This window comes from Cydia pomonella, chromosome 12 (genome assembly GCF_033807575.1).
Source record: "Cydia pomonella isolate Wapato2018A chromosome 12, ilCydPomo1, whole genome shotgun sequence".
NCBI lineage: Eukaryota > Metazoa > Arthropoda > Insecta > Lepidoptera > Tortricidae > Cydia > Cydia pomonella.
The window spans coordinates 6,752,969-6,776,381 of NC_084714.1; the positions used below are offsets into that span (position 1 = coordinate 6,752,969).

The window sequence follows — 23,413 nt, forward strand, 5'->3', positions numbered from 1 at the left end:
TTTTGAATATCGTCAACAGGAGTATGTATATGTATAAACAACTGAAATTACGGGTGACACATTTTTACTTAATTTTAATATGTCTGAGGCTCACGGGTGTTTTGATCCTTTAATAATCTTGCACAATGCACAATGAAGTATGACACACTATTATGTTTCTACAAATAAATTATGTCACATATTTTTGCAGGTTCGTTGTGATCTCATTGAAGACGCGTGTACTCCGACAGATTGCTCTTGATTGCTTGGTAACTAGTTGAGGTGAACCGTACGTTTAAATGAAAATGCTCAATAACAGATATTAAACGCGTTGGCTCAAACAGTCAGAGCAAACGTCCAACACATGCACCCGTTTCTCAGAGATAGCAAAATTAATCCGACTCCCACTATGTATATTTGGACTATCTACCGTGTCATTCACAATGTTTAACCATTAATTTGCAATAGAAGAACTAGTGTAAGACTCTTCTCCGACAGAACATAGTTTTCACAAATCTCGGGTCTAGTTTTACTGGGAATGTACTCACGTGTGGGAAATGTTTTGCAAATAAATAAGGTGTGCCGGGAAAGCTTCAGGGCTGTTATTGCTGTTAATTACAACTTTTACCAAGCGCATCGCATCGCAAAAAAAAAAAAAACAAACAAAAGCAAAAAAAAATTGTATGAGACATTTCATAGTACTCTGCGGAGCGGAGTTGACGAAATATAGTTTGCGCCGATTTGTCATAAAACTTTATCTTTACGAATACAAAAGGAGAAAAGAAGTGTGAAGTGATTTGCTGCACTACCCATCCATAAAGTGGGAATAACTAGTTTTGATACTTTGTGTCGTGTTTCTGAGATATCGACACGTTTAAGTAAATGAAACTTTTTTCGACACAAATCGTATTACTTTGAAATTAAAGATTATTTACATAAACCTTTCATTTTTTTTAATAATAGACCGCATAGGAAAACAGAAATTGAAGTGTAGAAAAGTAACTGGGATAAATTGTTTAGCTCAAGTAGACTTTAAGCAAAACTAGATGCTAATTGTTTTATTACCCTATTCTAAAAGAGCACTAGCGATAACATTCATCGGTGCAAATAATATTTCTTCGACTATACGTCAGTAATTGTACTTACGCACAAATGCGCAACCCACACTTTGGTTCGTGGAACCAATGCCCGCTGGAAAAGAAAGGTTCTTGAGTGGCGACGGCGACCTTCAAACGGGGAATGCTGCCTAAGTAGAGATGAACTAATTGACGGCCTCCTAGCCTAGTCGAGAGTGAACCTGCCTATGGAGCAGGACCCAACTAGCAAAATTTCGTCATATAATGGTTGCGGCAACGTTTCTGCGGTATCCTTTTAGCTCTTACTATTAGTCATCATTACGAAATCATTACGTTTATATGACGCGATTTGGGCCCATTTTATTCAGCATTTCAGTCATATAAAAGTTGTTTAACTGCAATCACCGCCACTTATAGATCTTATAATAACCACCGACGTGACTATCTTATGACAATTTAGCTGTATATTAGCAAATTACATGACTTAAATATGACTGAACTGATCTGTAACTTCCATTTATATGACATATTTGTGGAGTAATCGCATCCTAGGCTACTAAACAATAGAATATAACTCGATACTACACGCGCGAGTTGAGTGTTGACGGTAAGTATTTTCTTTATTAGTCAGCCATGATGTTACATGTTTTTATTAAGAATGCTCATAACGTCGGCGTATGGTAGAAATGTATTGCGAAGGTAAGTTTATTGATGAAGTAAACTATGTTTAATAGTAAATATTTAATGCCCCACTATAATTCTTAGTTAATTAAATATAAATTTAATTAATATTGATGATTTTCTTGAACGCCGCGGTTATACGGCATTTATCCAGTTATAAGCTATATAATTGCATCTTATATAGCAAGTTTAGCGGTCAAAGCGCCATTATACATATTTTGTCGGACATATTTTAGGGTTCGTTAGAGTTTCTGAAAAAACCTTTTTACAGATTTTAGTATTTTATTTCTAGAGACAAGTAGCACCGTGAAATATGGTCATTGTAGCTGATGTGGACTGTTTTTTAAGAAAAGAAGATCAATTGTGGAGTGATACTGATGTACAGTGGCCTTGGAGCGAGACTCATTTCATTTTGTCTTCGATGTGTATTGGATGCGGATACTCAACGTCCCCGTTGACAATTGATCCCACACATTTTATCATATCGGACAATAATATAAAAAATCTACACGACACCATTTTTTTCTGGTGCCCAAACTGTTCAGAGTACGCTATATATGATCACTATCCATTAGAGGAATGTGAGTTTTGTGTGAATACTGACAATACTGACAATCATCCCCAAATCATCCAAATCTTCGGATCCACTGCTCTCATCAACATTGAATTGGAGTTCCATTTCCTGTACGGAGCTATCTTCTACAACGCCACCAACATCAACGTGCATGTTTTCCGACTCTGCAGTACTAGTTTTTTTTTCGGTCACATTTGTTATTTCTACGGAACCACTTGAAAAATTAGCACTTGTCACTTCACTTCGGTTTACCGAAATTCCTTGCGTAAGAGTAGTTTTTAAATTGGTGATAATAGATTGCCGCTTCTTTTTCATTTTCCTCTTGTATCCACCGGTCTTTTTCATGTTTTTTCCATTTAATCCAGTCCATTTTCATATACTAAATGTTTATATCCAAACAACGTGTCGGATGTCTTTAAATGATGTTTAAGAGCTATAACAGTCATAAAAAGGTAGCATTTATACTAAATAGTGGTATAATAGCAAAGTTGTATCATTTACTCGACTACGTTTAATTCTGCTCCAATAAAGGCATATAAAATGTCATTATTCGACCAAATAGTCACATGAGCATCAGGTAGAGGTAAATTATTCAGCAATATCTAAATCGCTGAATAAGATACTCATATATAACATGTTCTATAATTCCCGTTTATATGACAGTATGTAACATATATAGCTATTGTGCTGTATAAGTTACATGATGTCATATAATAGCAAACTACATTGCTTTTACTCGACTGCACTTGACATGTCGTAAGTCAGATATATAAGTCACTGTTACTCGACTATATAGTCATATAAGCCACGTAAAAAAGTGACTTATTCAGCATTTCTTATATGACTTATTAGTCATATAATCAAGTCGAGTAAACGTTTACTCGACTTGCTTACATGACTGATATGCTGAGTAACTAAAAAGCTGCATAAGCTGGCTTTATACGACATGTGCTGTATAATTCACGTCTACATGACTTTTATATGATTTATTAGCTGAATAAGCTCAATCTTATATGACTACTTTGCTAGTTGGGGAGGTCCCAGGTTCGAATCCTGGTAAGGGCATTCATTTGTGTGTTTATCAAAAATATTTGTTCCTGAGTTATGCTTGTATTCTACGTATTTTTTATGTATTTATATATATTATGTATATCGTCGTCTAGTACCCCTACACAAGCCTTATTGAGGTTACTGTGGGACTAGATCGATCTAAAATGGTAGGCGTAAAATTGTTCTACAATATTTAATTATCAATGATATGGCAAAGATCGCAAGGAATCATGGGATAAGGGTAGAAAACGACTAGTCTAATTTTTTGGGACAGGCCTATGTTACGTCCAACAGTGGATATTTTTTCAGCTAACTGATCGAGCGTTAGCGTAGCTCCATTTCAGCTTTGGCAAAAATGCTTTCATATGACCGGATCCGGATGTACTCATTGTGACCTGTAGCAATTCTCAATCGGTTCTCGTGAAATTTTGTGAGCAGGTTCGATGATGAAATAGACTTTTTTGTTGAATTAGTTTTTGGTTTTTTTTTTTCAAAATGGGGGAGCCGTACACTTATTCAGTTTAGAGTCGTGCTCGCGAGGTCATCAGCTCACAGAGCCACTAGTATTATATGGAAATTGTCTGCAGGTCAAGCTATACCTACTAGGGCCTTTGAAGTCGAGTGAATTAGGCAGCTGCTATCGTAAACGCAGATCGACCCCTGACATTTGAGTACATTACGCTCGTAACCTGGAAATGTTATTTCGAACTGGGACGAGTAGTGCTTATATTAAAGCGAAAAATCTTGAGCTAGGTCAGCGAGATTGAAGATAAGAAATATTTCAAATTTATTTTTCTCAGCATTTTAAGAGCAGTTTTATTAAGAAAAGTAAAATTCATTTTTCTTGCAGTTCTCCCCTTGATTATTATTTGCAATCTACATAGTTTCAGATAAAAAGTTAAGTTATGCGATTGCCGAAACTTTTTTCATTAGAGCATGTTTAGTTTTTCCAATTTTCTCGAGCCACGCAAGGTGTAGACTGTAGGTGTTTCAGCCTTACCACCTACAATCAACTTAATTATAAGTAACGTTTTTTTCAGCTTTACTTCCAAATTACGAATCTGTTTGTTAACCTTTTTGACGACCATGACGGATATATCCGCACCATAAGTCCAACGCCAGACGGATTAATCCGTCACAGACCACAGAGGAACATGACACTTCCGACTGACAGCTTTTGTGTTTGACACAACGTCAAAAAGGTTAAGGTAGGTGTTCTAGAGCCCTAACGTACTTATTCTAAATATATACATAGATAAGTATCAATTAGCAATTAATTTTACACTTAACATGTTTGTCTGACACTGCCTCCATACCGAACAACAGTATATGTATATCACTATGAAAACGTGTATGGAGACGCGACAATTTGTTTTGTCTTCTCACAGCGTTACAGTACTTAGTTCCCAAAGTTTCTTTAGACGTTTACTCGCACGTCAAGCACCCGTCATTCACTCAAACATAAAAGCATATCCTGCAGCAAGGCACAGGTTACAAGCCCCAGGGGAACAATAAGCCAGTACCTTCGCAGTTCATATGGAAATCGACATCTGATGTTTCAACCGCTCACCAAAGACGGACGAGGCGAGCGCTCAAGCAAAAACAATGCAATATCTGATCCCTCAATCCTTCAAAGGGATAAATTTGCCTTCGTTCTTACAATTTCTTACAATTACGTGTTTTTGTACAATAAATACCTACTCAATCTTCTTTTCAGTAGATATTTTTTATCGATTGCGTCATTCACGACGACGCGTGCCTTGACTCTTGTCATCGTGGATGACACGAAGGGTATTATAATAGCTTCTGCGCGCAACTTTGTCTGCGAGGAATGATAATTATGATTAATAAAAAGTTATCAAAACTATCCTATGTCCTTCCCCGGGTCTCAAGCTATCTCCATAACATATTTCATCTAAATCGGTTCAGCGGTTTAAGCGTAAAGAGGTATCAGTGAGACAGAGTTAGTTTCCTATGTATAATCCTTTATTTATCTCGTTGCTATTTATAATGTTATTAGTAGAGATTGCTAAAGTTTATGTCCGTTGCGAGAAGTTTCTGCTACATTCTTGATAAGGGATTTCCTTACAGCTCTGTCTTTAGTCGTAAGTAGAGACGGGCTTAAAGCGCGTAACAGACGTAGCGATAAGATATATATGAATATACCGTAAGATACGGACAGATACCGACAGATATCTTATAGTATAGATAGGCACCACAAACGCCAACGATACCAAAATATATATCGCTCCGTGTAACGTCTAGCAGCTACATTGTGAGAGAGACGAAATATACCAAAATATATCGTAATATACCGAGCTATAATATCGCAAGGTATCTTAAGATGCCTTGCTATGAGATATCGTAAAATACCAAAAAATATAGTATAGCTTCGTGTGTGGACTCTGTCAAATGGTACGTAAAATATATCGTAAAATGCCCTGCTATGAGATATCTTTTGGTATATTATCGCTCCGTCTGGACGGGCTGAATAGACTTTGGAAAGCTTTATTTGACCGAACCATTGATGTGCTCTTTTATTAAGGGGGTCCCAAACGCCAATGACCTTCGATCTGAATCCCTTAGTTTTCTAATGTTTTTTGTAGCTTATCATATTAACAGCACCGGCTGTAAGCAGTATAGTGTCACATATTTACTTCAAAGTTAATTGTCTTCGAGATATTTGGCATCAAAGTGGAACAATTTTAGGCCAAAAAACTGGTTTACCGGCCATAACTTTTGTGTTAATTAGTTTAAAATTAAAATCTCTGACCAGTTTTAGAGACATCGAAGACGAACCTAAATGTGTAGATTTCGTACATGTAAAATCCTTCACAGCAATCGAGTAACGAAAAAAGTGTTTTTTTAGACAATGTTTAAAATAACTGTTTATTTCTTTCAAAATCCGGCAGACCAGAATGGAGATAAAAGATTAAACAACAGATAGCCGTTTGTCTTAGAATTCTATCTATAGTGCAAATGTAGGAGTAACGACTTAAAACAAGTCAAAAATCGACATAAACCGCGGGGAGCCCCTTAAGCAGTTATTACGTTTTTTAAGATGAACCTCCAATTAGTCGTGATAAGAAATTAGAAAACAGAATTGAATCAATAAACGAAGATCGACGTTCGGCCGGATTCCGATCGATACTCGTAAATAATGTAAATTCATGAATAATAGGCACGCGAATCGCGAATCAAGCCTCGGCAACCTTGACCTGGCTGTCTTGCGAGTCCTTTAGCTTTATAAATTGCTCACAACGATCAATATACATTAATACGCCGCAGTACTCCTTTGGAATGATAAGACGAACGTACGCATACCTACACGCATAATAGAAGACTTTTATGTTGTAAAGAATTAGAATTAGTTATCTCCCAAAGATATAACAGAATACCAAGTCGGCAACCCGCACGCACGCACGCGCGCGGGCACGTAAAGACGTGCATATCTTTTTTTTAACCCGCACTAAGTCCTGGGGCAGGTACCTTTCAAGATTTTGACTGGTCATGTACGTTTACATCACATCTAATGACATGCAGTTTTGTCAAACCAGGGACCCGACCACCCCTTCCCAGAAAAAAACCTTTAAAAGGCTTAGCCGTTCATCGAATAGCCCCAACGGTTGGCTTTCCCTCAGAATGGCTTACCCGTTCATTGGACTTAGCTAAAGGAAGGGGGTTTCCTTTTCAGAGATACCGCTAAAATGAAAGGGTATCCCCTTCCTAATTCATAAAATTATGGCACCTGTGCTGTCAACGCGCTAGACACTCAGTCCTTCTCTTTAAACATAATTAAGCAATATTTGATTTTATTATTATGAATACAAAGTTGAAAATGGCATACAAGCGCTAGAATTTAAAATCGATACCCCTGGGTTAATGCTTAGGAATGGGTATCAGCTTTTTTTTTAATTTTTTTTTGTAATTTAATTTGCTACATTTGCCCCCTTATTTACGGCATGTCAAACATTTTGGCACCCTTCATGATATTACGTTTAAGACACAGAAACATACTTTTAGAAGTGGGTGATAAGGAGTCATTCATTAATTACGTCACACGTTTAGGGGGAGGGAGGAGTCACAAACTTTGTGACGTCACTTTAACTTCACCTATAACAAAACATTGTTCTGATACTTTATAATTTTTGCTGCAAGTCTTGCAGCAAAAATTTATTATTTCGCAGGCAGTCTTTTCTAGTAGTCGTGCTTTCTTCCATGCCGGCGATAGCTTAAAAGGTTGAAGTCCCATCCCATCCTAGCCCAGAGTGGGTTGGAGACTTGACCAACACATATTTACATAAAGCCATCGGAATTTTTTTTGTACATTAATTCCATGAAAATTATTGGTACAAAGACCAGTGGTTTAAATAAAATTCAAAACAGAAGAAAAACTTTTAACCAGTCCATAGAAAGATCAAAAATGTAGTACTCAATTTTCCTGAAATATGAAATTGGCACAACCATTAGAACCAATTATGTTTTTAATATCCTCATCTGTATTTGTGCTGTAATCTTAACAGCAAATTATAGAACACAACCCAAATAAGCGGTCAATGTAAATTTTTCTTTCAAACGAAATGTCTAAACATTATCTAGGACACAACACAACTAAAAATGCTTTCTAGACTAAACTAACAATCAGTGGGTAGATACCATAAATCAAAGCTATATTTCCTAAATGTTAATAACGGTTTCGGATTACATCTATGGAAATTTTAATCACTGTAAATATATTATCGAGTTGATTTTATGGTTATAACATAATAAAAGTTAGTGCCACAGAAAGTTAGAATTACACACTAAAAAGACAACAAAGGTGCTTGAAAAAGTGCCACAAATAGCCCTCTTCATACGCCAGCTTGAGAACATTAAAAAAAACAATCATTGCCGATAATAACCGTTGTTTTGCCCGTTACAAAATAGTAAATAGGTATGACAGGAACTAACTTACCTTCTTTGACATTCTTCGAAGATTGGGAAGATGACACTCCGGGTATCGTTTTATCAGTAGCACATTGCATTGTAATGTAGTCCGCTAAATTGTGCTTATTATTAACTCTCACCTAACAAATACAAGCATGTTTTTAACTTATAGTCGATTTTTATAATATCACTATACACTCGCACGTCACGCGAAACGCGGCGGCCATTGCACATTCCGGTTGTAAATATCGCACCACAGATTATGAAATATTAACCGGAATTTTTTGTATTTGACAGAATATTATGTTGGTAGTGTATATTTGTTTCATATTCTCTGGAGGCTGTTTTATAAGCGCCATAACTTGTAAAGAAAGTCTCTTTCTAACAAATAACATTGGAAAGAGACTTTAGATATTACTTCAAGTTACATTACAGGCGTTAATAAAACGCCCCCTTGACTTACCATTGAGTATTGTTTTCTTTGGTTACCACAAGAAAATTTTCCTTCGATATCGAATCTGTTTCAGGTGTTTGACATTTGACAGATAAAGCAAAAAGCTTTGGCATTTTCAGCGATAATTTTCTTTCAGTTCAGTTTCAGTACTCGGGTCAAACAATAGTTAATGTATTCAAAGTTTGCTGCCACGCATTGATGTTTTAATTTAGCTGTATCAAAATGATGCAGCACCAGTATTGGGTAACTAAAAAGACTGTGTTGAAAAAATTAGGAACCAAAGAAGACGAGTGTATAGTTTCATCCGATGCCGAGTTAGATGCGAAATTGGAGTTGTTTCGATCAATATCAGATAGTTGTTTGCAATTACAAAGAGTTTTAGACCAATATCAAGAGCGTTTGTGCGTGTTAGCGCAAGAGGAGAACGCTTTAGGGAAGTTTTTGCGGGATTCAGGTAAGAATAACGATGCAGCTGGTAAACACATGGTGTCGGCTGGCAAGGCGATATCGTACTCGGGGCAGCAGCGCCTGTCCGTGAGAGGGCCTTTGTTAAGGTTGTACCATGAAGTAGAGACGTTCAGAGGGCGCGCAGTGAGCGATATGAGGGCGACAGTGTCTGCTATGGAGAAGGCCCGCATCGAATACAGAGCTGCGTTGAGTTGGATGAAGTCGACGAGTGCGCAGCTGGACCCAGACACGGGCCGCGGACTGGACAACTTCAGGAAGGCTCAGAGACAAGTACGAGAGAGTAAAAAGATTTTTGATAAGCTGACACTTGATGTACTGCAGAAGGTAATAATGGAGACAGTTTTATTCCGTATATAGCTTAATCCTATTTTATTGTAGTTACTTCTTTTGCATTTATTTTCTGACTTATATTTACTTTTATTTTATTAAGACTCATAATGTCATGGTATTAAAAATTAGATTTGACAAATCTGTGCATAGTCGTGGGTGTTACAAATTATATAATGCCTTAGTTAGTTAGTTAGTTAGTGCTTCTGGGCATTTTCCGCAAATCGACAACCATTGTGCCTATTTTGCGTGAAACGAGGTAGCGCTACTCTAACCACCCCAGCTCCTCCACGAAGCCTAGCAAAGTTTTCAGGTTGCTAATTGCCTCTCCTAGTGTGCACGGAGTCCCTAGGTATTTGTTCCTGTATACTTCTACCTGTTTGCAGTCTAGGAGAATATGTTTTGTTGTTTCTTCTTCTTCCATGCACGCTCTACACATATAATGCCTTATTAACTTAGGGGAGGCCTTTGCCTACAAAAGGCATACAGATGGATATTAGATATAAATAAATAAAATAAATATTATAGGCCATTATTACACAAATTGACTAAGTCCCACAGTAAGCTCAATAAGGCTTGTGTTGAGGGTACTTAGACAACGATATATATAATATATAAATATTTATAAATACTTAAATACATAGATAACACCCATGACTCAGGAACAAATATCCATGCTCATCACACGAATAAATGCCCTTACCAGGATTTGAACCCGGGACCATCAGCTTCGTAGGCAGGGTCACTACCCACTAGGCCAAACCGGTCGTCAAAATATATATGTTAACAACAAAATGTACTTACAAAATACTTGTCTGAAATAAAGGCTATTTCATTCATTCATTCATTCATTCATATTAACTTATAGTAAACTAATATGCTGTCTCAGCCACTCATTCGTTTTACGGTCTCTCAATGTGATCCAACCAGTTTTCTCTGTAGCGCCCGTTGGACAACGCTCAACTCAAATAATATTATCCTTGGTGAAGACCCAGGTTTCAACTCCATAAGTGAAAACTGGCAGGATACATTGGTCAAATTGGTCAAAAACCGATTTGTGGATTAAACAACTACTTGAGTGGCGACCATGGGGGGCAGGAACCTACACCCAAAGGGTAGAGAAGGGCTTAATAGAGAGAGAGAAACTAACATGTTGAAGTTACATATATAATTTTTTTTACAAGTTCCGTGCAAACCTAAATTAAATTTTTTTGCTACATATATGATACATTCCATGAGTAAAGGAACCTTATGGCGGTTTGCGCTGATGCTATTATTAACAACACTCCAATACTTATGTGGCCCTAAGTAATACTATGCAACATAAGTGACAACCGCCATAAAGTACCTTCACCTGTGAAACATCACATATGTTTTGATCATATTGTCATAAAATGAAACCATTTCAATTCCAGATTGATCTTCTAGCTGCAGCCCGATGCAACATGTTCTCCCATGTGCTAACAAATTACCAGAGCTCTTTTTTAACCTTTGGCACAAAAGTGTCTCAAACACTCTTGGCCACAGCTGACACAATGAATGCTAAGCCTATGTATGAGTTCTGTATACTTAAGGAGTTGTCACAGAACTTGGGGGAGGGGGATGGAGAACAGAAATCAGAAGAGTTAGTGCCGCAGGATAAGGATCAAATGCTATTTTTCCAGGTAAAAATAAATAAAGGACTTTTAGGTATACTGGTTTTTTCTGCATTAGAAAGTCAGCAAACGATTTTGATGTCTTTTTATTGAAAAATAAGTCATAGCAAATATGTAACAATTATAAATCACACATATACAATCATTTACATTCTTTTGCTTTCATAAGTAATAATTACAAATTTTACAAAAGCGTTTTGCAATAAAAAGATATAGCTAATAATTTCCTAATGCAAAAAAAGAAGTATAGTATAGTTTCCGACTGAAGTTTCGGAATAAAAATCATGTTTCGGCTGAAACTAGAGTAAAACCGGACCATCGGTTTCTGTTGTGGTTTTAGACAGACACTACTTTTAGGTACAAAGCCAAAATTACCTAAACACATTCACTGCCACCCAGCCAAACAAGACATCCGAGCCAGCCCACAAAAATTAAGTCATATAAAAGTGTAGTACAATGATCCCGTCTATCGGGTTGTCCGGCCTGGGAACGAAATCATAAAATACCCAATAGTTGGGTTTTCCGTAATGAATGTGTTAAGGCACTGTATATTCTCTCTAATTTTGCTATGATAATTCTTTTAAATACAGGATGAATACAAAGATGACAATGATAACAACCAAAAGCCGAAACCCACAGAACCGAACAAGAGTGACCAAAAAGAAGAGGCCAAACCTAACCCTGACAAAGTTGAGGCTCCAACAGATTACACTAATCTTATAGACGTTGTGGAGTCAACTGAAGAAAGCGGTATCAGTGCTGATTTGGCCGGGTTGAGGATGGACTGTGGTGATGTGGCCAGTAACTTCGGGATGTTTATGCCTTCTCAGCTGTTACAGGTAATATACGTTTATTTAAACTTTACTTCACAAAAGAAGACCTTTACTGCAGAATTGATGCCATAAGGCATTCTCTACCAGTAGACCTCAAGGCCATAGATATAGAGGTATTACAATGAAATAGATCAAGGTACTCCAAACTTTTGATTTTTGGCTGAGGGCCAATGTCAGGCATATGCTCCGTTTGTACGAGCCAGATCCGCTCTGTGGGCCGTAGTTTAGAGACTGGGTGTAGTATGTAAAGTAGTTTTGCTTCTTTCACTTACACAGTAATAAAATACACACTGACATGACAGACATGTAACATTTTATTGACCTAAATTTTATGTGAAATTCCTTAACTATCTTGTTTTTTTTTTAAAGTGCACCTGAAATTGGTAGTTCATAGAAACAAAAATATAAAATTTTATTACACTGATAGCAATTACCAATTCAATTTTGGAAGATTATGAAATTGATAACGAAGTCAATTAAATTACCAAGTTACTATTATCTTATCCCTTTAGATTTTGATTATATGAAAGTCTAAGTTAGGTGTTTATTATTCCCTTATCCATTTGGTCAGGTTAACTGAAACTGGCTCTAGAAACAGAGGATAATGAGGGTGTCCGCTAGCCAGGTGGCAGGACGAAATAGTTGCTACTGCAGGCAAAGAATGGCAAAGTGTAGCATTAGACAAAGTCAGATGGAAACAGCTGCTGGGGGAGGCTTTTACACAAAAGGGGGTTACAGTTGAAATAGTTATTTGTTTTAAATGGGAGGGGGAGGGGGGTTGTTATTTAACCGCTCGTGCTAATATTAATACCCGAGCAAGCGAAAGATTCCAAAATTGAACCACGACCGTAGCATGTGGTTCGAGAAGTGGAATCACGAGCATTGCGAGGGTTTCAAGGCACGAGAGGGTTAAACAAACTTTGCCTCCAAGTGAAACAAAATTTTACACTATGCTAACGCGAGGAAAATACTAACAATCTATGACTATAACTAACGACTACTATAATACCAAACTAAACTGAAATACCAAAAAAATCAAGCCAAATCAAATCCATATTAAATAAAAAATTTATCATTCAAAATCATTATTTAAAAGTCAATTCTACCAGCTAACTGAGCTAACATAAGGAAAAGGAAAATTGCATCTTGAGTCAATTACTTTGCCCCACATGTGAATAAAATGCAACTTTCTCACTCTCAACTTGTACCATTAATTTTACATTGAGTTAAAGAAATAAATCTAAATAAATAAATAAAAATAAAATAAAATTTTAACTTAACATTTCAAAACAATTTTCTGTAGAATAAGTTAATTAAATTAATAATAAATAAATCCCCTTATCATTCCAGGACATGACTGCATCCAGTTTAATGGAGGAAACCCTCATACCAGTGAATCCTAAAAAGAGCCAGCCTCCCGAATCAGCTGAGCCGAATGCTTCCAAACCAAAGATCAGTCAGAAGAAAGAGGACAAAGCCGCATGGTTCAAGCTCTTTGCAGAACTCGACCCTCTTGCGAACCCAGACAGCCTTTTGGGCTCAAATAACAACCAGAGTCATGCAGCTTAAGTATACTAATATCTAGACAAGGTAAGTAGGTGACAAAATGATTTTACTACATTTGATTTTCTACCTTGCTGCTGTTGAAATAAAGTTTCTTTTGGTACATCAATTTATTATAACTGGCAGGTGAGGAGTTTTTTGACTTTGAACACTTAACGGAATGAACAAGCTATTATGTAAGCAAAGTAATAAATAAAATGTTGAAGAAGTCTCTTACTGTGTATTTGTTACTGTTAGAACAAATTAAATTACTTTCTATGAAAATATTTTAAAGTGTGTTTTTTATTAAACACACTACTATTTAAACTATAAACGAAATAAATGTCATATACAAGGGAAAATTGACCAAACATCCACCTTCACTTCACCTGAGTTGATTCGGTAAGGACCGTTAGGAGGTCGAACCATACTGTTCTACCTTAGAGATGGCCAGGGGGCGCCACAAGCCTTCGGAAACTGTCATATACTTGGAAATTTGTAACCATGCCACCGAGCCTAGGTGGCCGAGTGGTTCAGGCATCTGTCGCGTAAACGGAGGACGCTGGTTCGATGCCAGCCCTGGGTACTGGAGGTCTTGGTCATCGTTCTCTTTTTTCGTTTATTGTGTATTTGTGAGTCAAGACACAATAAAGGTAGAAAATTTAATGAAATAAAATGTGTGTAGATAATAGGCGGGTATATAGCCATAATGTTTAGGTAACAGCTTTTATTTTTTGTTTATATTATTCACTTTATAACTTGTATAATAACTTGACCTTAATTTAAAATATACAGGGTGACATCCAAATGTTGATCAATAGTTTGATACTTATAATCGATTTATTAATTATTTTTTAATTTATTTTCTTAATGTCCCCATTTTTTTCATGTTAATTTCTGTATTAACATATTGAATTTAATGTTATTCTAATATTTATAAGTTGTATAAATTGTAATTCATTGTACCTATGACCTCACATTTGACTGATATCTAACATCGCTGCGTATAGTTCCACCTCAATATATAAAATATTTTATTAGAGTAATATTTTTTTTATTATAGTCTGTTTTTTTTTTTTTGCAATGCCCACAGGAAATAACATGGAAAGTTCATTATTTGGTTTCTTGCATAAAAAAATATACATAAAATAGTTAAAAAAAACAGACTATAGCATCACATATATTTGTTATAGTATGACACAAAATCATACATCAATCCAGACAATGTCTTCGTGAATGAGTAGTCTGATTGAAATTGGTCCAGTAGACATAAGATGACTTTTCGAGAATGTTGTTTGCGCTGTCCATTTTACTATTATATGATAACTGATTTCTAAAGGCTTCTACAAATTCTTCTAGATCATTCCTGACTAACCAAAGGTGCAAGGAATTTAATCAGTCGATCAAATTTTATCACAATCGATTTATATCACAAATCTCACGCGATTAACGTCTGTGACACTTTCTCATCAGATGCTATTGTATGTTGTGTTGTTATGTAAGATTTTGTATGCACGCCCGTGATAATGATATATAATCAAAGATACGTGATTAAATTATGTAATTGGTGATTTAGTACGAAATAAGGATGACTTTGTAAAGTATCTAAGTTTTAAGCAGCTCAATTGTCGTAAATTCCATTAAAAATTATTGTGCAATTCATTGTTGTCTCAAAAACTTGTATTTCCGTCATGTAGAGACTTGACAATAAGTATTCTTAATCATTATATTTTATTTCTATTCCATATTTATTCAAAATTAGCACCGATGTATTTGATTTACGTAGAAGGCGAGGCGGTTTGTTGTGGGATAGCGTATTATTAATATTATTATCATAGATGCATCGATTGCAAATACATGCCTAACTTGGGTAATAAGTACTTTGATATTTATTAGTATATTTTAGACGTATCCTATGCTAAAAAACTATCAACGAAATCATTGTCATCAATCCAACGTAAGTATTTTCTTGTAATTATGTATGTTATTGTCTTTGTCTAAAAAGTGTCATATAAATTTAGACACAGGCAATCCAAGTCATTCTTGGTTCATTTATAATCATTCCTTTTAGATCATAGTTTAATATCGTTACATTTGTATTTTAGTGTTTAGATAAGTAAGATACTGCTCTCTTATTTTACCAAAGCAAATATACATACATACTTAGTCACTAAATTGCGTTTAGCATGCTTGAATAACTAAATAAAATTTGATATAAGGTCAATATGGGTTAGTGTGGCTGCGTGACAGGAACCGTGCGCGTTGGAGGGTCTGCCATCTTGTGGCCTGAATCGGAACCATAAACATGTACATTTCCACGTCACGTGTTTTCTTGTGCATAGTAGGTTCTGCCATCTTGTGGGCTACATCGGAACAATAAACATCACATTTACGCCTCGCGCCAAAAATCTGACGGCTCCTGTGCTGCCTCCTACAGTTCATGCACGCTCCCTACAAGCGTAACTGGGGCCCATTTCTCGAACGGTATTAGACTAATATTATTAGTCCACGAACTGTCAAGCATACTTGACCCATAGGTTACCATGGCAACACAATAATAATATTAGACTAATACCTTTCGAAGAAATGGGCCCCTGGCCTGTTCACACATTGATTAGTGTTTATATGTAATGTACCTATGTATAAACTCGTAATAAACACTCATCAGTATGAAAACAGGCCTCAATGTGTAGGTCAGCTACACCTTATTTAAAATTACAGATATTGTGATTTACTAAAATACGATTTCGTGTGACGTCAAACAGATGAAATATAGTTTGCATAGATCTATGTAAATTATATTCTCAACCTTCAAATACTTCTAGCCATGATCTGACGATGGTTCTGATACCAAAATAATAAGTGTATTTATACCGATAATTAAACTTTTTGTTTTTAGGATTTTAAGATAAATTATATTAAACCAAATGTTTTACAAAATTGTATTCATGTGTTTTGCACTTCCTTTATTTTATTATATTATACAAACAAAATGTAGGTACTTAAATATGATTATGAAATATATCAATATTTAATGTTTAATTTGTCACGTATTGTGTAAATGTTACAGCTTTATTATTTTTGTTTTGTGATTTATCTGAAAAAAAAAAGAAATTATATATATCTTATTAAAGTTGTTTCATTCTATTTTAGGCACCTGATAAATATAAATGTTTCTCTTATAAACTGATCTTACAAGCCTACTTGAACGTACACTGACATCAAAATGATATTTGAATGAGGTACTTGTAGTTATCGTGCGTCACGCGCGGAAAAGCGAAATTTACGATAACGATAACTGAATGGTGTCATTCTGATGTCTGCAGTGTACGTTGGAATAGGCCTGTTAAGGAGATTGTCGTTATGGTCTCCCTAGACTTTCGTTAGGGGCCGTTTTAATGAATAATCAGCAATAGTAAGCAAAACCCAATCACCATGCAGACCCTCTCACCCCCATGTCATAAAAAATAAGCAAAGACCTCATAATCCATTTTTTATGTGTATTCTACCAATCGAAAGTATGATTTGTATCCCATTCTATAAGCACCCTGTATGGTCAGTGAAACCACGCCACGTACAAAATATGAACTAGAATACATGACTAATTGAAAAAAGTATTGTAATGTGGGATAAAGAAAACAGCCAGCATCATGGATAAAATTACAACATAGGTATACTATATAATAATTAATATAAATAATTGTATATATCCTGTATACCTGCAGTATTTGCATGTACGTGTAGGTACTTAACGCAAATAAAGAATCTGATATGATAGGTAACTAGGTACTAACTACCCTACCTAGTATCGTCGTGAAAAATCTGTTTTATACTTATATGGAACCAAGAGAGCGATATGGAATCAATCGTCCGCTCTATTTGCGGGTTACAAATACTAAACCGATAACATACATAATAATAATAAGTATACGTGGAAATCTAGATTCCGATAGAATAAATCGTTAGCAAAAAAACTCCTCGTCGGCGGTAAAACACCAGCTCAATGCTTCTATTATTACCATACCTAAGATGATTTGGTATACTATCTATTGGCCCCATCATTAAAATTTAAAAAGGTTGCTTCTTAAATCTTACGACCTATATAATTTTGTGTCCTCCATAAAACGTAGACAACAGAGACCCGGAAATAGTAGACAAGCATATACCTACAAAATTACGTTTCAAAGTTGTAGTCCCATTTGTAACGTGACCGCCGCCATCTTCTAGCAACACCGGCTTCCGACACGAGGCCGCAATACATATGAGGCGGCAAGAAATGGGAATGATTTATTAACACCTATGTGCCCGACGGGGACAAAATAGGAATCCGCCGTTCTTCATCATTGTTAATGTTTTATCATCTTTTCATATATTTTTCATCTCATTTATACATATATAAGCTAACTCAGCACAAACTTGAACATAACAAAGTGAGTTAGTGTCATTATAAACAATATTTTCATAGAAATTTGACATTAATTATGACATTGTCACACTTTGTCATTGCAATTGCCATGCAGAGTTAACTTGGTCCGACTCTAGAATAACGCTAATTCCAAGAATACTTTCTGTTTTTTGTGGGGAATCTAATTGGAATATCATTGAGCAATAATATTTCCAATACATCTTGTTTTTGTCCACGCGTAGACATCAGTTATTCGATGCCAGGTTTTGACAATGTTACAAACGATCTGGACTAACTGGAGAGCTACCACGAACATTGTGATTCGAAATTTTTTGTCGTACTTATTCAAGATCGATTTTCGATGCTAGACTGACAGTCTGTCCCATGTACTGGTCTCTGGTAGTCAGTTTAACAGCGCACAATGTACGGCCGTTAAGTGCAGTGAAATTTATAGCTGCACCTATCTGTGCTGAAATGCAGGAGCAACGTAATTTACCTTCGCTGTGCTCCCATTACCCGAGGCGGGGTCTAAAAATTGCTTTGTGCAAGGATTTTTATTTATTCGCGATACTTTATAATGTTTTAGTTTCTTAAACATGCGCAGAAATATAGTGAGAAACATCATTATGTTGCAGGTGTTTTAACGAAATGGATAGTCATTTAATAGGATCACTGAGGGTCTACTGTGAAATTTAGATTTTCGGCGCAGGTGTGTCTGTCCGGCCTTCTATCGCAGCCTATTGAGTTCGAAGTTTTTTGACGACTGGCCTAGTGGGTAGTGACCCTGCCTCTATGAAGCCGATGGTCCCGGGTTCAAATCCTGGTAAGGGCATTTATTCGTGTGATGAGCATGGATATTTGTTCCTGAGTCATGGGTGTTTTCTATGTATTTATGTATTTATAAATATTTATATATTAAGTATATATATCGTTGTCGAAGTACCCACAACACAAGCTTTATTGGCTTACTGTAGGACTTCAGTCAATTTGTGTAATAATGTCCTATATTATTATTCGGTTTCGGCCAAAAATCATGTTTTGTCGCAGTTTCGGTTTTGGCATAAAACGGGTGAAACTTACGAAATGGTACTTCATACTATGAAACTAAACTATGTGACAAGACAGGACTAAAAGTTGCAGAACAACTAGGACAACAATATTAATATACTGATTTATTTACCTATATATTGGTTTAAGTATTAGAAAACACAATTCCCCTAATGAGGTCGCCACTGGACGTTTGACGCAGTCTTAATATGTGTATAAAAGCGGTTTTATGTATTTTTTTCACGATTTTAACAAGTCTACAAAAGTTTCGGTTTCGGTTCGGCCGAAACTAGAGCCAAAGCCGAACCTTTGGTTTCGGCAAATAAACGTTTCGGTCAGGCACTAGAAGCTACTGGCTGGACCAAAAAAGTAAAAATTTGGTACACTTCGGTAAGTCGCTGATCCAAAGGCGGACGTGTAAAACCGGCATACAAAATGTATTACAGGGAAGACCAAAGAGTAAAGTATTTATGGGGAATACCGTCATAAGCCAAGAACTGCCAATTTGATCATATAAATTAAATAATAATAATAATTCAGCCTATATGCTTCCTCCTGCAGGGCACAGGCCTCCTCTTATGCGCGAGAGGGGTTGGGCTATAGTCCCCACGCTGGCCCAATGGGGGTTGAGGACTTCACATACATCTTTGAATTTCTTCGCGGATGTACGCAGGTTTTCTCACGATGTTTTCCTTCAGCGAAAAGCTAGTGGTGAATATCAAATGATATTCCGTACATAAGTTCCAAAAAACTCATTGGTACGTACGAGCCAGGATTTTAACCAAACACTAACAGACCAAAAACTGTTTATTATTGACAATATTAATCACAATATTATCCATTGGTTTAGAATTTACAACAAGCTAAACTACTGCAATATAGAAAATATCTAAATCAAACATAAGTTAATAAAATAGTCTACTTCATCTGGCATAACATCATCGCTATTATCCTCGTAATCTAAAAGTCGTATGTTGTAATGAAAGTCTTATGCAGTTACGTTTTAGCGTCGCACGGTAGTACTGACAAAATGTCTTCATATTTATTCCTAATTTAACTGAAGTTATCTGATTAGACTCGTGAAAAGTGATTGCACGTTCCTGGGAATGACCAGAATAACTCCTGCACCACTTCACGACACATTAAGAGATGTTTAATTATAAAAAAAACGTTGTTTTTATAAGCCGATTTAGCCATACATCACTGACTGTTAATTCGGTCGAACTGAAGTTGCCAATCGAGTAGTTTGTATTTGTAAGCGCCGCCCACCTCAGGGTAGATTACGTTGGGCTTCCATGTTTTGTATCAGTTCACTGCTTCTGTGTGCCTTTTTTTTTTTTTTTTATACTACGTCGGAGGCAAACAAGCATAAGGCCTGCCTGATGGTAAGCAGTATCCGTAGCCTATGTACGCCTGCAACTCCAGAGGAGTTACATGCGCGTTGCCGACCCTAACCCCCTCCCACCCTCGTTGAACCAAGAAACTACAGAGAAACAAGAAATTTCGTTATCCTCTAGAGGCAGATAACGAAATTTAGATTTTCATGTTTCGCGGTACGCTCTCTGAGGAGGAGGGGTGCGTGAGAATCGTGACATTGTCTATGTCCAGAAGAAAAAATGATAACGGAAATAAATGTCCTTCTTTTTTTAAAGTTTCTAATAAAATAATATACTAATACATGTTAACCAACATACAAACATTTTATTCATTTAAAGTCGACATGACATGCTTCATATTTTGTAATCTGTGGGACCGACAGTCAATAGTGATGTACAAAATTAATTTCTTGTAGTACATATTATCGATAAATGTTAATCTCTTTAAAATCCTAAATTTGTTGTAAAAAAGGATATAGTCTGGCAAACACAACTTGTCAGTCAGTAAGAATCTGGAAAACTGTACTCATGCCTTTCTTTTGGGTGCTAGTACCATTGTAAAACAAAGACAGTATGATTTTTTCTTTGTTAAAAATAAGACATTTCTGGAGCAAACTATAGCTACCTACCTAATTAATTTTATTACTATATTAACGCCAAGGCGATGTAATGCTGTACAATAAAATTATACCTGAATAAATGTAAAATAATTAGGATCTGATTTTAGGGGTCGATCTACCTAAAACTAGCTTTAACGTCTGATTTTCTCACTCACAATGGTCCAAACTGTAGCTATCTTGATAATGACAATAACGCGGGTAGGCTGAGCGATTGATGAATAAAGTAGTCTATGCTCGGTAATGGTCGTTTCTATATCTTCTGACATGGCACAATGTTTTATTGAAGCCAAAAAAGTGACACCGCCATTTTATTCCAAATTACTGTAGTTTAGATCATTACAAATGCGAGACTAAAACTCCCGCGTTTCTAATAGGTGTAGTTTTTGAGAAATACATTTTTGAAAATCTTGTTAGTGACACCCGGAAATTAAGAATAAAATGTATATTTCGCAAATTAAATAAACTTTTCTGTTGTTCAAAGTGTTGTTGAATAAACCATTCAAAGACATACATTTAGGTAATTACAACCTCTCTACCCATAGGTACATTTGTTACAAAGAGATTAATTATTTTATTGTAAAAAATAGGGTAGATAGAAGACATAATAATGAAGCTGTCGCACTAATATCGCGTCCTACTACGCCGGAACATGGAAGAAAACCGTCCACAGTAAGATCGCTTAACGTGGAATTAACCAACACTTTGAACAACAGAAAAGTTTATTTAATTTGCGATTTTTTTTTTGTAATGTCCGGGTGTCACAAACAAGATTTTCAAAATTTTATTTCTCAAAAACTACACATATTAGAAACGAGGGGGTTTTACTCTCACATTTGTAATGATCTAAACTACAGAAATTTGGAATAAAATGATGGTGTCACTTTTTTGGCTTCTATAAAACACTGTGGATGGCGCAGTTGGTAGGATTCGAAATTCGTTGGTATAAATAATATAAATAATTAATAAATAGGACATTATTACATAAATTGACTAAGTCCCACAGTAAGCTCAATAAGGCTTGTGTTGAGGGTACTTAGACAACGATATATATATATAATATATAAACATTTACCCACCCATGACTGAGGAACAAATATCCATGCTCATCACACGAATAAATGCCCTTACCTGGATTTGACCCGGGACCATCAGCTTCGTAGGCAGGGTCACTACCCACAACGCCAAACCGGTCGTCAAATGTCCGGTATGGTATGAGTATCTTACCAATTAATTATGTTACGCATAATTAGTGAAGCGAATGTTACTTATTCAATCAAATAAACTATTCGTACAATATAATATTCATGATAATAAAATGGAATGTTGCAATTAAAAATTAAGGAAAAACAATGAGTTAATGGCTACAATTCCATACAGTTTAATTTCTTTTGTAGCAGGGGTTTTTTAGATATCTTTATAATGACAATAATGTGGGTAGGCTAAGCGATTGATGTTTGCACTAGATTGATGAATAATGTAGTCTATGTTTATATCTGAATCCCCCGACACACACACTCCAATTTACTAAGTCAAAAATATAAAAAAAAGTATTATATTGGCCAGGGACTTTTTCAACTCAAACACAGACAGAGAGATACTGCATTTGTACGATGCTAGCACTTTGTACTAGCACCTAAAATGAAGGTAGGTAGTATACAAGTTGTGTTTGCCAGACTATAGCTTAGCACCAGATATTGATATTTTTGATAAGAGTAAGCTACTCTTGTTACTACTTATAAAATGCAATACTAAACTTACATGGCAATCATGGCAGATTATAAATAGTTTAATCCAAATAGAAAACCTTCCGGTGTAGGTTTCATAACAAGTCTGTAACCTGAGGGCCTAATGCGAAAATCCTAATTTTGTTATCTGCAATAATGATTTTCGAGTTTTCGATGATTGCGGAAGGGTAGGCGCTCTGTAATCTCTGATTGTAACTCTTTTTATAATATATTAGCAACGGTTGTTACAGAGAGGCAAAACGGTTGTTACAGGCTAGAAACTTTTATAAAACTTGACTGTGTATTCCAAAAGCTTTTGTTTGGGTGTTGAATGTCTAAAATAAAATTATATGCGGATACTAGTTTTATAACTACAAGAAATAATCGTTGTTATTGTCGATAACTACAATAACTGCTTAAGTACAACCTTATTTAAATATTTTTGACATTTGGTGTTTAAAGTCGAAATTGTCAAAAATTCATTCATTTGTGTTCGAACAGAAGAAGTGGATGTCATAATTTTCATACAAATTCAAATTTCACTGTTATCGATTGTTACTCGTTTAATGTGTCGGAATATAAACGCATAAATTGAATAAAAATGTTAAATTCATGTAAGTGCCTAAATTTAACTTGTAAATATGAATATGTACATCTATTTTGTCATATAAATTGT

At 35.8% G+C, this 23,413-nt stretch overlaps 3 protein-coding genes across 5 annotated transcripts in view; 2 read left to right on the forward strand and 1 right to left on the reverse strand.

Annotated features, from left to right (window-relative positions):
• Window positions 1-8,532, reverse strand: part of LOC133523368 (cyclin-dependent kinase 14) — a 136,692-nt gene extending 128,160 nt beyond the window's left edge. For both annotated transcript variants that reach the window (XM_061858892.1, XM_061858890.1), the window contains exon 1: window positions 8,315-8,532. In XM_061858892.1, the coding sequence (XP_061714876.1) occupies window positions 8,315-8,384 (70 nt within the window). In that variant the 5' untranslated portion in view covers window positions 8,385-8,532. The remainder of the gene's footprint in view (window positions 1-8,314) is intronic.
• A 223-nt stretch (window positions 8,533-8,755) lies between these two features.
• LOC133523369 (islet cell autoantigen 1) lies at window positions 8,756-16,700 on the forward strand. Of its 2 annotated transcripts, XM_061858896.1 has the most exons (5): window positions 8,756-9,532; window positions 10,951-11,199; window positions 11,781-12,029; window positions 13,374-13,613; window positions 14,925-16,700. In XM_061858896.1, the coding sequence occupies exons 1-4, from the start codon at window positions 8,963-8,965 to the stop codon at window positions 13,590-13,592; spliced, it is 1,287 nt and encodes a 428-aa protein (XP_061714880.1). In that variant the 5' UTR covers window positions 8,756-8,962; the 3' UTR covers window positions 13,593-13,613; window positions 14,925-16,700. The 2 variants fall into 2 exon arrangements, with proteins under 2 accessions (XP_061714880.1, XP_061714879.1); XM_061858895.1 differs by lacking the exon at window positions 14,925-16,700 and having other exon boundaries at window positions 13,374-13,689.
• A 6,476-nt stretch (window positions 16,701-23,176) lies between these two features.
• LOC133523370 (85/88 kDa calcium-independent phospholipase A2) overlaps window positions 23,177-23,413 on the forward strand; it is a 34,374-nt gene continuing 34,137 nt past the window's right edge. Inside the window, exon 1 of the mRNA XM_061858897.1 lies at window positions 23,177-23,351. Within this exon, the coding sequence (XP_061714881.1) occupies window positions 23,339-23,351 (13 nt within the window). The 5' untranslated portion in view covers window positions 23,177-23,338. The remainder of the gene's footprint in view (window positions 23,352-23,413) is intronic.